Source organism: Apteryx rowi, unplaced genomic scaffold (assembly GCF_003343035.1).
Source record: "Apteryx rowi isolate R43461 unplaced genomic scaffold, aptRow1 scaffold_701, whole genome shotgun sequence".
Lineage (NCBI taxonomy): Eukaryota > Metazoa > Chordata > Aves > Apterygiformes > Apterygidae > Apteryx > Apteryx rowi.
Genome location: NW_020450985.1, coordinates 414,601 through 427,006, shown reverse-complemented (window position 1 = coordinate 427,006; position 12,406 = coordinate 414,601). Strand labels below are relative to the sequence as shown.

Below are 12,406 nucleotides of genomic sequence, written 5' to 3'. Positions count from 1 at the left end.
CAGCCCGCCAGAGTCCCCGCAGCGCTGACCGGCTGTCCGGCTACCGGAGTACTACATATCCCAGCATGCCGCGGGCGACAACATGGCCGACAGGAAGTCCCGCGCCAGGCGACACCTCCCAGCATTCTGCAGGCCCCGAAGCACTCTGTGCCGGAGGACTACATGTCCCAGCATGCCGCGGGGCACAGCCCTGTGACGTTCAGCGCTGCGGGCCGCCCCAGCGTGGGCCCGCGCGGCGCTCTAGCAGCGACCCTGTCCCGGTGTTCCTCTCCTAGCACGGACACGGTGCCGGCGTCCCCGCGTTGTACTTCCTGCCAGGGCCTGACCTGCGGCCTGTCCCCGGGGCCCAGGCGCAGCCCTGCGCTCCGCAGCTTCCGGCAGCCCCCACGGGGTCGCCAGCCACACCGCAGCCATCTTCGCAGCTGTGCCTGTGTGGGACCCTCAGCCTTGAGCGTGGACCCAGAACGCCCCCGGACACTGTCCTCCTCCGCAGCCCTGGTCTCGGTCGCAGCCAGGCATCCTTCAGTCGGTGGGCAGATCTGCTGCCCCAGGCTGCCCCAGCTGCCCCGGAGCAGCGTGTCCACCCAAACAGTGCTGCTGCTTCCTGCATCCTCTGGCTTTGCTCCGTCCCTGGGGCAGGACAAGGCACGCAAAGCTGGGACCATCGTCCACAGCTAAGCCTCGTCACTCTCTGCCTGACTGGGCACAGCTGTGGCCTGCGAGGAAGGTCCTGGCGCAGTTGGGACAAAGAGCCAAAGACCTGGAAAAGGCTGGGGGGGGGGCACGAGCCCCAGAGCAGCCCAACAGGTCATGGGTTAATTAGGTTGGAAGGGACCTTGGGAGGTGTCCAGTCCAACCTCCTGCTTAAAGCAGCATCAGCTATGAGATCAGATCAGGCTGCTCAGGCTTTATCCAGCCTGGTCTCGAAAACCTCCAAGGATGGAGACTGCATAACCTCTTTGGTGAATAAGTTTTTCTTTATATCCAGAGGAATTCAGAAAACAAGAACAAAGCAGCAGCTCCCTGCAACGCTCCTCCCCCCCACCTTGCCAGCCTTTTAGCACAGTCCCAGGGACCCTAGAAAGCCTCAAAGACAGTGGGGAAAGGCTCAGTTCTTTCCAGGGCCATCTGTGACTGCTCCAGGCTCTTCCTGGGGCTATCCAGGCATCTTGAGGTGCTGTGAAGGTACGTGGGAGTTACCTGAGCTGTTCCAGTTGTCACCAGCGAGCTCAAGGGTCTTGGGTTTGGCTTTGGATCCCCATGACTGTTCCCATTGTGTTCATAAACAGGGAGAGAAATTGTGAGACAGCACTAGCACACATTCACGTGGACACGCAAGTGCTTGCACAGACACAGATGCTCACAGAAGTGCTTGTAAGGACACAGAGGTTTGCACTAGCTTTCCACTGACCTACTTGCATGGATGGAGATGTGTGCACAGTCACATGCACACACACACACACACACGCTGCCCTACATGCAGGCCCCCCCCGCGCTGTCCCCACCACATCTACCTACACAGAAAGCTCAGCCCTGCTGTGGCCGTGTTGTGAGGAAAGGGGTGCACGCCAAAAGCCAGCGGAAAGCTGATGAGGCACCAGGTGCAGAACTTGCTTTGCCTGTGTTATCACGGCTGACATTGCATCCTAACTCAATGGTGTTACACACACACACACACACACACACCCCCAGCAAAGTGACTGCTAGCTCCCAGGCAGCCTGGGTGCCCAAGTTCCCCGGGAAGGCGGCAGAAGTGACGAGTTAGAGCAGGCAGGAAGGTGTGCCTGACTCCAAAGAGTTACTGGAGCAGCACTCCGCAGACAGTGCCATCCCTCCACCCACTGTGCCACCCCACATTTGGGCTCTCTTTCCTTGCCAGGGACGGGATCAGATGCATAGATATCCAGGCAGTGTTCAGACCTGCCCCCTCGGGGTTGGCATAGGGGAACTCAGGTGTCTGGGGGCTGCCCAGCCAGGGAGACAGAAAGAAGATGATGTGAGGCAGACCCAGCCTGTCCCAAACTCCCAAGTCCTTGGGAGCAGAGAGTAAATGGGTAAGCCATAAAACAGAGCAAGATATTCCAAGAGCAAAACCCACCTTCACCCTCACAGTTGTGGTAGAGAGCAGTCAGGCACATGGCATGGCAAAGGACCTGCCCCCCCCCGAGATCCACTCCCATGAAAACACATCCCAAATAAAGCCCTGACTTCCTAAATGTGTCACTCCTACCAGCTCTTGCCCCCAGCCTCATACAGAGCTCCCAGAGACTTCGGACATTTATATGGAAACTGAGGTGCTCACAACTCATTGCACAGTGAGAATTTCGGGGTGGGGGAGAAAGGGCCGCAAGCCCCACTGGCTTTAGGAAGTGGCTGCGTACTGTTGCGACTGAGAGCTTGGGCTGCACAAGAAGGCTGAGACCTCCCCAACATGCCTAACGCGCCCCAGATACGTTTGCAGGGCAGCCACAAGCCCTCACGGGCAGTTGTTCATGTCTGGGCAGTCTCCGCAGAGACCACGGAGGGGGCTACCTACCTCCTCACCCCACCTCCTCAATAAAGATGGCCATGACCCTCAGCCCCTTGTGAGCCTCCTGCGAGGCCACGATGATCATCCTCACAATGACAAAGGTAAGTCCTGAGGCCATCATCATCCTCCACACACTCCCATCATCAGATGGGGAGGGCGGACCCTTGTCTTCCCCCTTGGCCATCTTGCTGCCCACTTCACCCATTTCCAGGGGCCTCTTGGGCTATTTTGGGGGGATGCACCTTGTCTTGGGCTTAGGATCCAGGGGTGTCTGGTGGATGGTCAGGGCCGTCAAGGCACTAAGAGCCCTGACAGTGGCTAACATGCACCCAGCAGCGTTGGGGGAAAGGAGCCCAAAATAATGGGTACCAGTCAGCCTCAGGTTTTAGAAGGCCCTTAGACTAAGCCACGGGTTCTGAAGATAAAACTTGGGTATCTCTATATGGGTGGCTAAGCTTGCAGCCTGCTTAGTGGAGTCTGGAAAGCAAAGTACCTCAGCCTGAAGCAGATTATCTTCTAGCTGCTCAGCTGTGTCAGGCCCTGAAATTTGACTGCCTCGAGTAGCTCTCCTTTAATCTGCGTCTTAAGTTTGAGCTGAACCCCCGCCACAATTTTTGCAACAGAATTACTCTATCTAAACTCGTACTAAAAGCTTAACTTTACCTTTCGACTCCCCTTGCAAAGGGCAACATCCTAATCTAACTTTGTGCATTCACCCATGTGTTCTTTGTATCGTTCTCACAAGTGCTGGATTTAATCAGAGCAAAGCAAAGGAGCGACGAGAAACCCACTGTTGAACATCCGTGTTCCTCCTCTTAGAATCCTGGAAAAACACCTTGCCTGCTGCTGCTGCAAAAGGATAACATGCATGGGACTGCTGATACTCTTATTTGCTTTTCCAGCCCACAACAGGAAGTGTGCAGACCCTCCGTTTTTTGAAAGCAAAATTAACTTTTGTCTCAACTGCTAAGATTTCCTTGGCAACCTTCCAACTAGCTGAACCCCCCCCACCCCCACCCCTCCAGGTGGAATACCTATATAGATGTATAGGAATTTTTATGAAGCTTGCTTGTGTAAAGGTTACTACCTCCACTTTCCATTTCACTGAGTTGCATGCCGAAATAATTCTAGGTCTTCCTTTCTGCTTTCACCCTTCTCCCCTCTCCACCCATACCTTGTTCTTTCTTGACAGTCCGCTGGGCTAAGAAACCTTAACCGTAGCCTAGAAACGAAGCCCTCTTCACTGAGCGGGTGAATTCCAGCTTCTGTCCGTTGTTTCCAATATTAATGGCTGTTGTACAGCACCTCTGTCGGGAGGCTGCTAGTCGTTTGCACAGATTGCTCCAACCTGCTCTCGGCACCCAAGCTCTAGCCCTGGCTGCAATTTTTTCATTGACTGTAAATAATAGCGGTGATGGAGATAAATGCACACCAAACAACCAAGCACAGGAACTAGACCTTTCCAAAGTTAAGGATTTCCCATCTTCATCACTTAAACTTGTTCCCTGTGGAGTACGGCTGAAGAGGATGAAACTCCTGCTTCTGGAGTCTGGTGAAGAGATGAACACAGATAAGGCAGCAGTTCTCACCTTTGCCAAGTCCCGTTAAGAGCTGTAGGTGTGTGCCTCTGCAGACGTCTGAAGAGCTGAGAACACTGGAGTTTTCATCAGAAGCAGAAAGAACCAGCTGTTCCATATCATCCCTTATAACAGTAGCAGAGCTTCAGGATTATAATCAGGATTGCATCAATTTCTTACCATTGACTGGCCTAAATGTTTCTTATGAATTAGCCCTGGCTTGACCTGTAATCCTCAGCTCTCTAAGCAGTTTTATATAGAAAGTGATTTCTTTCTAGCCCTCAGATATGAATTTCTGTAGCAGAAACATGTGGGGAAAAAAAGAACTCCTACGACATCGCTTTTACATACAGGAAGTGATGGAATTTCCTTTGTTGAGCTAGATGTAAGGTAAGCAAGAGAGATACAAAGGAACAAAGTATTTATTGTTAAAAGCTTTTCTACGAATCACTCGGCATCGTACAATGAAGATACGGTGGCTACAGAGCAGAGGGCGTCTCTCCCTCTCTCTCTCTCTCATACACATATTCTTTCACTCTCACAAACCCACAGTTGTGTTTTGCTTTTTTTTTAACTGAGTTCCTTTCTTCAATGAGATTGGAAAAGGTGTTTTATCATACAGGATCTGGCAGAACAGACACATCCTATTAAAAAACAGAGCAGTTACAGAAAGGAGAACTCTCTCTTCAGGAAAAAAGAAGGAACTTTCATTCCCCCCCTCATCTCTTCGTGCTGCCTGCGGAAGAATTCTCAGCATGAAAACCAGGCAAAATACCTCCAACGCCTGACTACAGTCTCAGCAAAACTAGGAGCCCTAGTACGTGGACGAATATTGATCTAGGCACCAATATTTCCACTCGGCTTCAGCAGGATAAACTCTAGAAACTGCGGCGTAAAGCGAGCTGCCAGCTGAAGTGACGTCTGCACCAGCGCTACCGGGTCCGCCGAGCGCAACAGCCGAATCGCTGCCGATAACGGCGGGGAACGTTTGGGCGACGCGTCGCAAAGTCACGTGCAGAGCATCTGGCTCTGCCCTGCGTGCCGCTTCCCGGGCCGTGCACCAGCCGAGCAGCGGCCCTCTCCCCTCCGCTCCCTGCACGCCCCCGCGCAGACGCGCACGCACACGGGACATACTCTATCGCACGGACTGTGCTATTTCCAGCTGCACTCTGCACATCACCCCGTGCTACAACTTAATGGCACTTCAGTGGCTTGCTGCTTCATCTTTTTTTTCTTTCCCCCCCCCCCCACTGTATTTTTCCCTCTAGTCTGGCGTTGTCTTTCCACGATCAAACATCTGCTTTCCCTTTAATTTCTAGAAAGCGCTTGGTCTGAATCCGGACTCTCTGCCAACAGCAGTAAGGACTGAAAAGCGTGCTTCAAACCTGCCACGTCGACACGTCAGCTCCAAGATGCTTCTCCCGTCTATTGGTGCTCCAGGAATTCTGCCTTAACCCTCTCCTAGTTTTATGCTGTATTTTCTAACAATCTATATTATTATTTATATTATTTATATATTGTTAACTACTTTTATGCCCAGAATGCCTTGTTGCAGTACACACAGATTTGCACTGTAGTGTGGCAGAAACTTGAAGACCCTAAAAATCTTCCTGTCTTCTTTTACACAAAAAAACCCGCAACCATCTTAAACTTAACATGAATTTATCATTCCAAATCTGCCACAATTACATGCCCGTTCAGTACCACTACCTTTCATTCATGCATGCCTAAGGAGCGTTTGGTCCAATTCCTACCAGTATTGCTCCACTGTTTCTCTTCACATATAATTTCTCTTTTCTGCAAACTGACAAGTTCCTAGCCGCACTCCTGGAATGCAGGACAGACAAAATGTCCCTCTCTGCCTCTCCAGTAAAAGGCCTGAACCGCTTCTGAACACGGGAAAAAAGAATCAAAATACCAAACCCAGTCTAACCGAAGGAAAGACACCTGACAGCTATTTCCAAGACTCATCACTGGGAAATGGCCTTTTTATTTACAGTAGGAATAGGAATAGTGGGATAAGAATTTAGATTTTGGCTTGGCCTATTCGGCACCATCTACACTGGCTGACCGGCACGTGCACATGCATGCACACATGCACGCACACACGCATGCACACACACACGTGCACGCATGCACACACACATGCACACACACATGCATGCACACACGCACACACGCACGCACACACACATGCACGCACACACATGCCTGCACACACACACGCACGCACACATGCACACGCATGCACACACTGCAGTGGCATCGGTGCTTAACACAGATCATCTTCCAGCAATGCTGTTGTGAGCCCACTGGGCAGCGACACCACCTATTAGTCTCTTTTAATTTGGTTTGAAAGAGACTCGGAAACGGACCCATCCGATCAATTCTACAGACAGCTTCTTAAAGCAGATTGGGCTCCGTCACCTTGCCAGCTGTAGCATGCGACTGAAACTTCTCTGTACAAATATTTGCCACTCGAATGGGCAAGTTCTTAAAAATAAATTTCCCTGGCAGACATCCTGCAGACGTCTATTCCAGCCCCGTGCCCATCTCACATCCTTACCTATCTTATTCTGCATTTCTTATTCCTGGAGACCGAATGCATCCCCTGAATGTAGCTGCTCTGTTCACCACACACAGAAAAGAGCTTTATACACTGGACAGCATGCACACAACTGACGCAGCAGTGTAATAAATACGGGCGCACGGCAGCAGATGACCCCCACTGCTTTCCTTCATGATGCTTGCTTGTAGTCCAATTAGTGGAGTGCTACACTAAACAAGATCTGAACGACATTTACTGTCTGGCAGCCTCACAGTCCCTCGCTAGACTCAGTTGAAGACTGGAGGATTTCATGTTTAAACATAAGGAGGGGTTTTAACATTAAAAAAAAAAAATCCAGACCGAGCCATTCCCAGTAAAAGGCCTCAATGGCCAGGGCCAAGAGGTACAGCTGTGCTTTTTTCTTACACCAGTGGATGTGCGTGATGGTACTGCCATCAAATGTAGATTTTTCAAGGCATCTCTGAACAAAATGGACAGAGAAAAAGCTATGGCACTGCTCATATGGAAGTAGAGGCATTAAATAAAGAGGGAAAGACTGTTTCTTCCATGACTGGACAGAAGAAATGTTTACGTTCAGCTAAGAAATTGGCAAAGATAGTAGAGGAGAAAAGGACAATATTACAGCAAAATACATTATTCAGAAGAGCTGCCTCCCTTCACCATGTGCGAACTTGATTCTCTTTCCATGAAAGTGAAAGAAAGGAGGTGTAGCATCAAAATCCTCTTCTAGGTTACATCATCAGAACACAAAGTTATGCTTTGGCAGCTGCTTTTTGGACTAGAAATCACGTTGAGTCATTAATTACAAGCTAGTCTATGAATTAAAAAACTTGGGGAGGTGGGGTAAGGGAATTTGATGCAGATGTCACTGCTTCCAAGTAAATACAGTGTAAATTCCATAGTCTGAATTTTCTGTACATTTGCAAAGAAGATGGTTTCCAAAGGATGCTTCATCTGTGCTACTGAAGGCTGATAGTGCTTTATAACTCAACAGCATCCTATAAAACCAGTAAGTATGAAGTATGGGGGACTGGATAATTCATAGGAAGAGGCAGCTCACCTATGATTAGAATGTGAGACCAATCCAGGGATTCTCTTAATGTCCTGAAGGAAAGAGAACATTGTCATGTTATCTGAAGTTGTACCACTTGGATTCTGCACCAACCTACAATTAGGGAAGTTCTTTTCAGTGCTGATCCCTAATGGCAAACACAGAGAGAAGAATTTAAGAAATCTCATATTTTACATATATGCTTATTGTTAATATCTGCTGTGGTCAACGCAGATATCAACAAAGCACCATTAAGTTGCTTTCAGTTTTCAGAATGCCTCATTCTTGCTTCAGCCTCAGCTTTGCTAACCCCAGTGGTACTGAGGACGCCTAAGAGGCTCTTAGCCGGGGGACAATTCTCTTCCTCTCAGTATGGCACATTGATCATACCCATGAATATCCAGGCTGTCTGGTGATATATATTTCAGTCCACCTTTCACTGCAGGGGCAGGGGAAAGAAGGAGCAGTAAGCATTTGCAGAAGAAATGTCCTGACTACAATTCTGTCTTTCAGAGAGGCTCTTCATTTCAGGAATGAAAATCCTCCTAGTTTGTTCTTTCACGTGGTGAGATGGCCTCTTGCACTGCTCCAGCTGGAATGGAAACTCTGTTTGGGAATATAAAGCATTCCACAGCTATAAGAAGGACTATCTTGTCTAATTCCAGAGAAGTTACTATTTGACACTCTTGGGTAACAACTAAAATAACATAGGATGAGAACAGCCTTTATTTCTCTACATCTGTAGTCTCCTTTAACACCCATCTCAACCTCCCCCCGACCAATACCACCCGTGATTCTGTGGCATAGCCCATTATGATTTGCTGTGTAGTGTCTGAACTTTCCACTAAAATTTAATGATGCAGCTTAATGAATGAACCTTTAATCTTCTTTAACATTGACACCTGTATGGAGCACAGAAATCTTCTGCTGTCTCTGGCCCGGAATGGTTTGAGACGCACCCCCACGGGCAGGATTTTCAAGGGTCACTCTAAAGCTGGTGTTCTGACTGGTGTGCTGATGGCACGTTCTCATCCAGCCAGGAAGCAGGTCCATGTGTAACAGTGAGCTAAGTAACACTCGTTAAGTCCACTGGTTCTGTGGTCAAGAAGCCAACGGGATCTCATGAGCAATGCTTATGTGTTACGCACTCCCAGAGACTGTTCCAACTCCTGACGGCGCTGCTGGATCTGAAAGAAAACGAGAAACTGTACAGTTCTGCAGATTCACTTGTTCAGCGGCAGAAAGGTTCGTTTATAAGCCAGCAGTGTGGCTCATTCCTTTTTACCTTGCAATAGAAATATCTGCTCACAGCCTCTTGGGACCATGGCTCATGATAAAATTCAGCTCTGCGTTCTTCCTCTGGGTTTCCAACCACGTCAGTCATCACCTGTGACAAAGATAAAAGCATTTTTCACTGTAGCTCTTCTACCACGTAGAAAAACATTCATATTTACCTAGAGTCAAAATTTACCCATGCTACTTCAAACAAGTGCCAAGAGAGCAAGATCTGAACAACCAATAAAAAGAAAAAAATCTAATGACTCTCTCCAGCACCAGAGAATCAAGGGGAAATATAAAATTAACAGCATCTTCTTCAGAGTAGCGTGTTGCAACCATAAGTCCGATTCGGCAGGACAGAGCAGTATAGGAAAGGCTTTTGGGGACAGGGTGTCAGTCAGGGAGACCACAGAACAATGGAAAATATGTGGCCAGAGAAGCTCCAGAACGCCTTAGTTTGTAAGCTCTTCAGCATGAAGGCTGCTTTATTTAAACGTTCTTTCAGATGCCTATCCTCCTTTTAATATAATATAAATAATAATTAACTATCATCATCTTAACAGTAAAATTTTGTGAGGCTAATGATTAACAAGCTAGATGTTTATATTTGAATGACACAATAATTTAATTAAAATAATATTATGGCATCATTAATATAACTGTTTTTGAGGTGTCTGGGTTAAAGACAAAAAGTGTGAAACTTTGTGAGAAACCAGTTCTTCATTTTTGCTGGCAAACAACTGAACTTCCCTACATTCCAGTTCTTGAGTATCTCAGCACTAAGCTCAAAGACAGCTGATATTTAATCTGCCTGTTTCTTAAAAAAGATTAAATCGTGAACTAGCAAAAGCCCCAGATTGTGTTATTGTACTACAGTATCCTCTTGCTGAGTTCTACAGAGCTTGAATTTTACAGTCATATTAAATCAATGTAGCCTGGCGCTCCAGTCATCCTGTCTAACCACAAATTCGCCTCCCACGCTCACTGAGCACTGCTGTTCCCCTGGAAGCGGAATACAGCCTGAGCTGTCTTTCCTGTGTACTTTCTGCTCTGGGATTGCAGGGCTACACTCACTGTCTCTCCTCCACCAACTTTCCATCCTGGATGTTTTAGCTATACATTCCATACGTGTAGCTATAATTCTAACATTCTGATTCCACTACCCATTCGTCTTCAAACCTTAGCTCACCTTAAGATCCCTACTTTGGGATCGGAGAAGGTCCTGAATGTATCCTTTGGGATCTTTGGAGAAACTCAGCATGAAATCACGTTGTATTTTTAACTGATTTATGGATTCAATTGTCTCATGAATCTGAGAGAAAAAAATAAAGCAGATGTTACTTAATTCATCCCATGCTCCAGCGACCCTGATGTGAGCTCTATTAGCTTCTCTGAGCTTCATGTAACATACAAAAGTGACAACTGGATACCACAGATTTATGAAGGATCCCAAGGCATCTTTCCCCTGAAGGAGGGAGTTAACTCCAGTGTCGCAGTCACACTTTGGTTTCACATGTACTTCTGCAATTAAGTATATACAGGATTCTTCTTTACTGCACTGAACTGCTGGATGGCACGCTATAAACAACACTGAAGAGCGAAGTCACGTCACTGGATGACGTAAGGATTTCCTGTGTACGCTCAGTCTTTTTTGCCAAGTCTGGGATTTTTCTGGAAAGGTGCTTTATAAGTAGGTCTTTAAACAGGCCCCAATGCAAGAAAGCAATTATTCCCCTGGTTATTCTACATCATAACTTCGATTACCCTGTCATGATGCTTAAAATTTGTTCTCGTGATTGCTTGATCAAGTCCATATTAAATAAACTTACATAATAGCAATGAACTTCTAGACTCTTTCTCACAAGAAAGTCTACTACAATCACCATGACTGCTAAAAGAAGGTGGGTGGCAACAATGAGCAATCAGAGGTATGGAGGGTTATAGAAAATGAGTCATACCTTCAGAAATGTTATGAACGAATTTTACATTAACCAGCGGGTGCGAATGAAGACTCCAAAGAGGAGTCAAGGTTCTACAACCGTCCTGGATAACAAAACCAAGTATGATCAATGGAAGGCCAGTCAACAAATCATTTGGGCGTACAGACACGCACACAAAAGCAAACTTTTGCTACTCTGTTCCTCTAAAATTCTAGTTTAAGATTATAAAACCATGTTGTTTAATTTTCTGTATACATCTGTTTTACCAAAACAACTAATGTGGCCAAATATGGGGTGAAAAATCATCCTCCCCTGATCTGGCTATGCCAACAAAGCGCTTAGTGTAGGCACAACTATATGGTATATTAACAGAAGAGAGCATCTGTCAACTTAAAATCATTGTTTATTTGGGAAAATGATGTAGTGATGCTGGAGAAAACCTTCCCTGGTGACATGCACTGAGTTTCCACTAGAGGACTCTGTGACAGCATAGCTATAAACGGTACGGACAGCAGTAGAGTAGTCAATGCCTGTGTGTCCAGAAGTGACCTCAGTAACTTCACTCATCACAACTTACACTCTGCTGTAGCAAACGCCTAAACAAAAGTGATGGAGACATGGGGAAGGGGGAGATGTCACCGCGCTGGGAACAGAATAAGCCTACGCGTGCTGCATGCAAGCCCATAGAGGCCGGGAACCAACTGGGTGAGCAGCAACGCTGTTGAAAAGAACATTTCTCAAGAGCCATAAAACAAGAGATTCCTCAAACATTACCAGAATCCATAGCAATGCTGGTGTCCAAATCCCCTTTAAAACAGAACGAAGACCACAGCTTAATATATTTTTTTGTGTTAGGGGTAAACAAACAGGAGCTTGGCCTGACTCTGCGTCACACAAATCAGCTCAGGTACGTTATGTCACACCTCTTTTTCCCCTGCTCTGAGAAACCACGTTTGTTTACCCACAGCTGGCTAACAGTCCCTGTGACAACAGTCCCTAATACAGCCTACAGAGCTTATCACTGCTGTAAGACAGATATGATTATTTTAAGTATGCATGATCCTCACTGGTTAATACAGGAAACAATTCTGCCAAACTGCTCCAACCGATTTTTCTGCCATTCATTTTCCACAGCTGCATCTACTGCAGCGAGTTCTTCTGTGGCAGCGCATGCACCACACACATCCAGAACATGAGGTTCTCTTAGCTCTTCCTCATAGTAATTTAGCAAGATACCATGACTGCTGAATAAAAACTTGTAGTAAAACAATTCACGTGGTCCTTGAAAGCAGTGAAAAAGGAAATAGCAAGCAGGAATTCTGCGTTAATTTACCTCTGCAAATGGCACAGGAGAGACTCATCCTGGAAAATTACCTAGGACAGAACTCAGTTTGAGATTATTGTAACTAAATTTGGCCACCTAAACGTTTTGGCATGTAATTATGTTTCTAAGTCCCCATT

The 12,406-nt window shown here is 47.0% G+C and overlaps 2 protein-coding genes across 3 annotated transcripts in view; both read right to left on the bottom strand.

The window, feature by feature from the left end:
• Positions 1–2,735, bottom strand: part of LOC112976160 — a 12,625-nt gene extending 9,890 nt beyond the window's left edge. The window contains exon 1 of the mRNA XM_026087106.1: positions 2,550–2,735. Coding sequence (XP_025942891.1) covers positions 2,550–2,735 — 186 coding nt within the window. The remainder of the gene's footprint in view (positions 1–2,549) is intronic.
• Positions 2,736–8,436: 5,701 nt separating this feature from the next.
• SMARCD3 (SWI/SNF related, matrix associated, actin dependent regulator of chromatin, subfamily d, member 3) overlaps positions 8,437–12,406 on the bottom strand; it is a 56,373-nt gene continuing 52,403 nt past the window's right edge. For both annotated transcript variants that reach the window (XM_026087124.1, XM_026087125.1), the window contains exons 11-13: positions 10,195–10,317; positions 9,013–9,114; positions 8,437–8,914 (exon numbers count right to left, since the gene is read on the bottom strand). In XM_026087124.1, the coding sequence (XP_025942909.1) occupies positions 8,861–8,914; positions 9,013–9,114; positions 10,195–10,317 (279 nt within the window). In that variant the 3' untranslated portion in view covers positions 8,437–8,860. The remainder of the gene's footprint in view (positions 8,915–9,012; positions 9,115–10,194; positions 10,318–12,406) is intronic.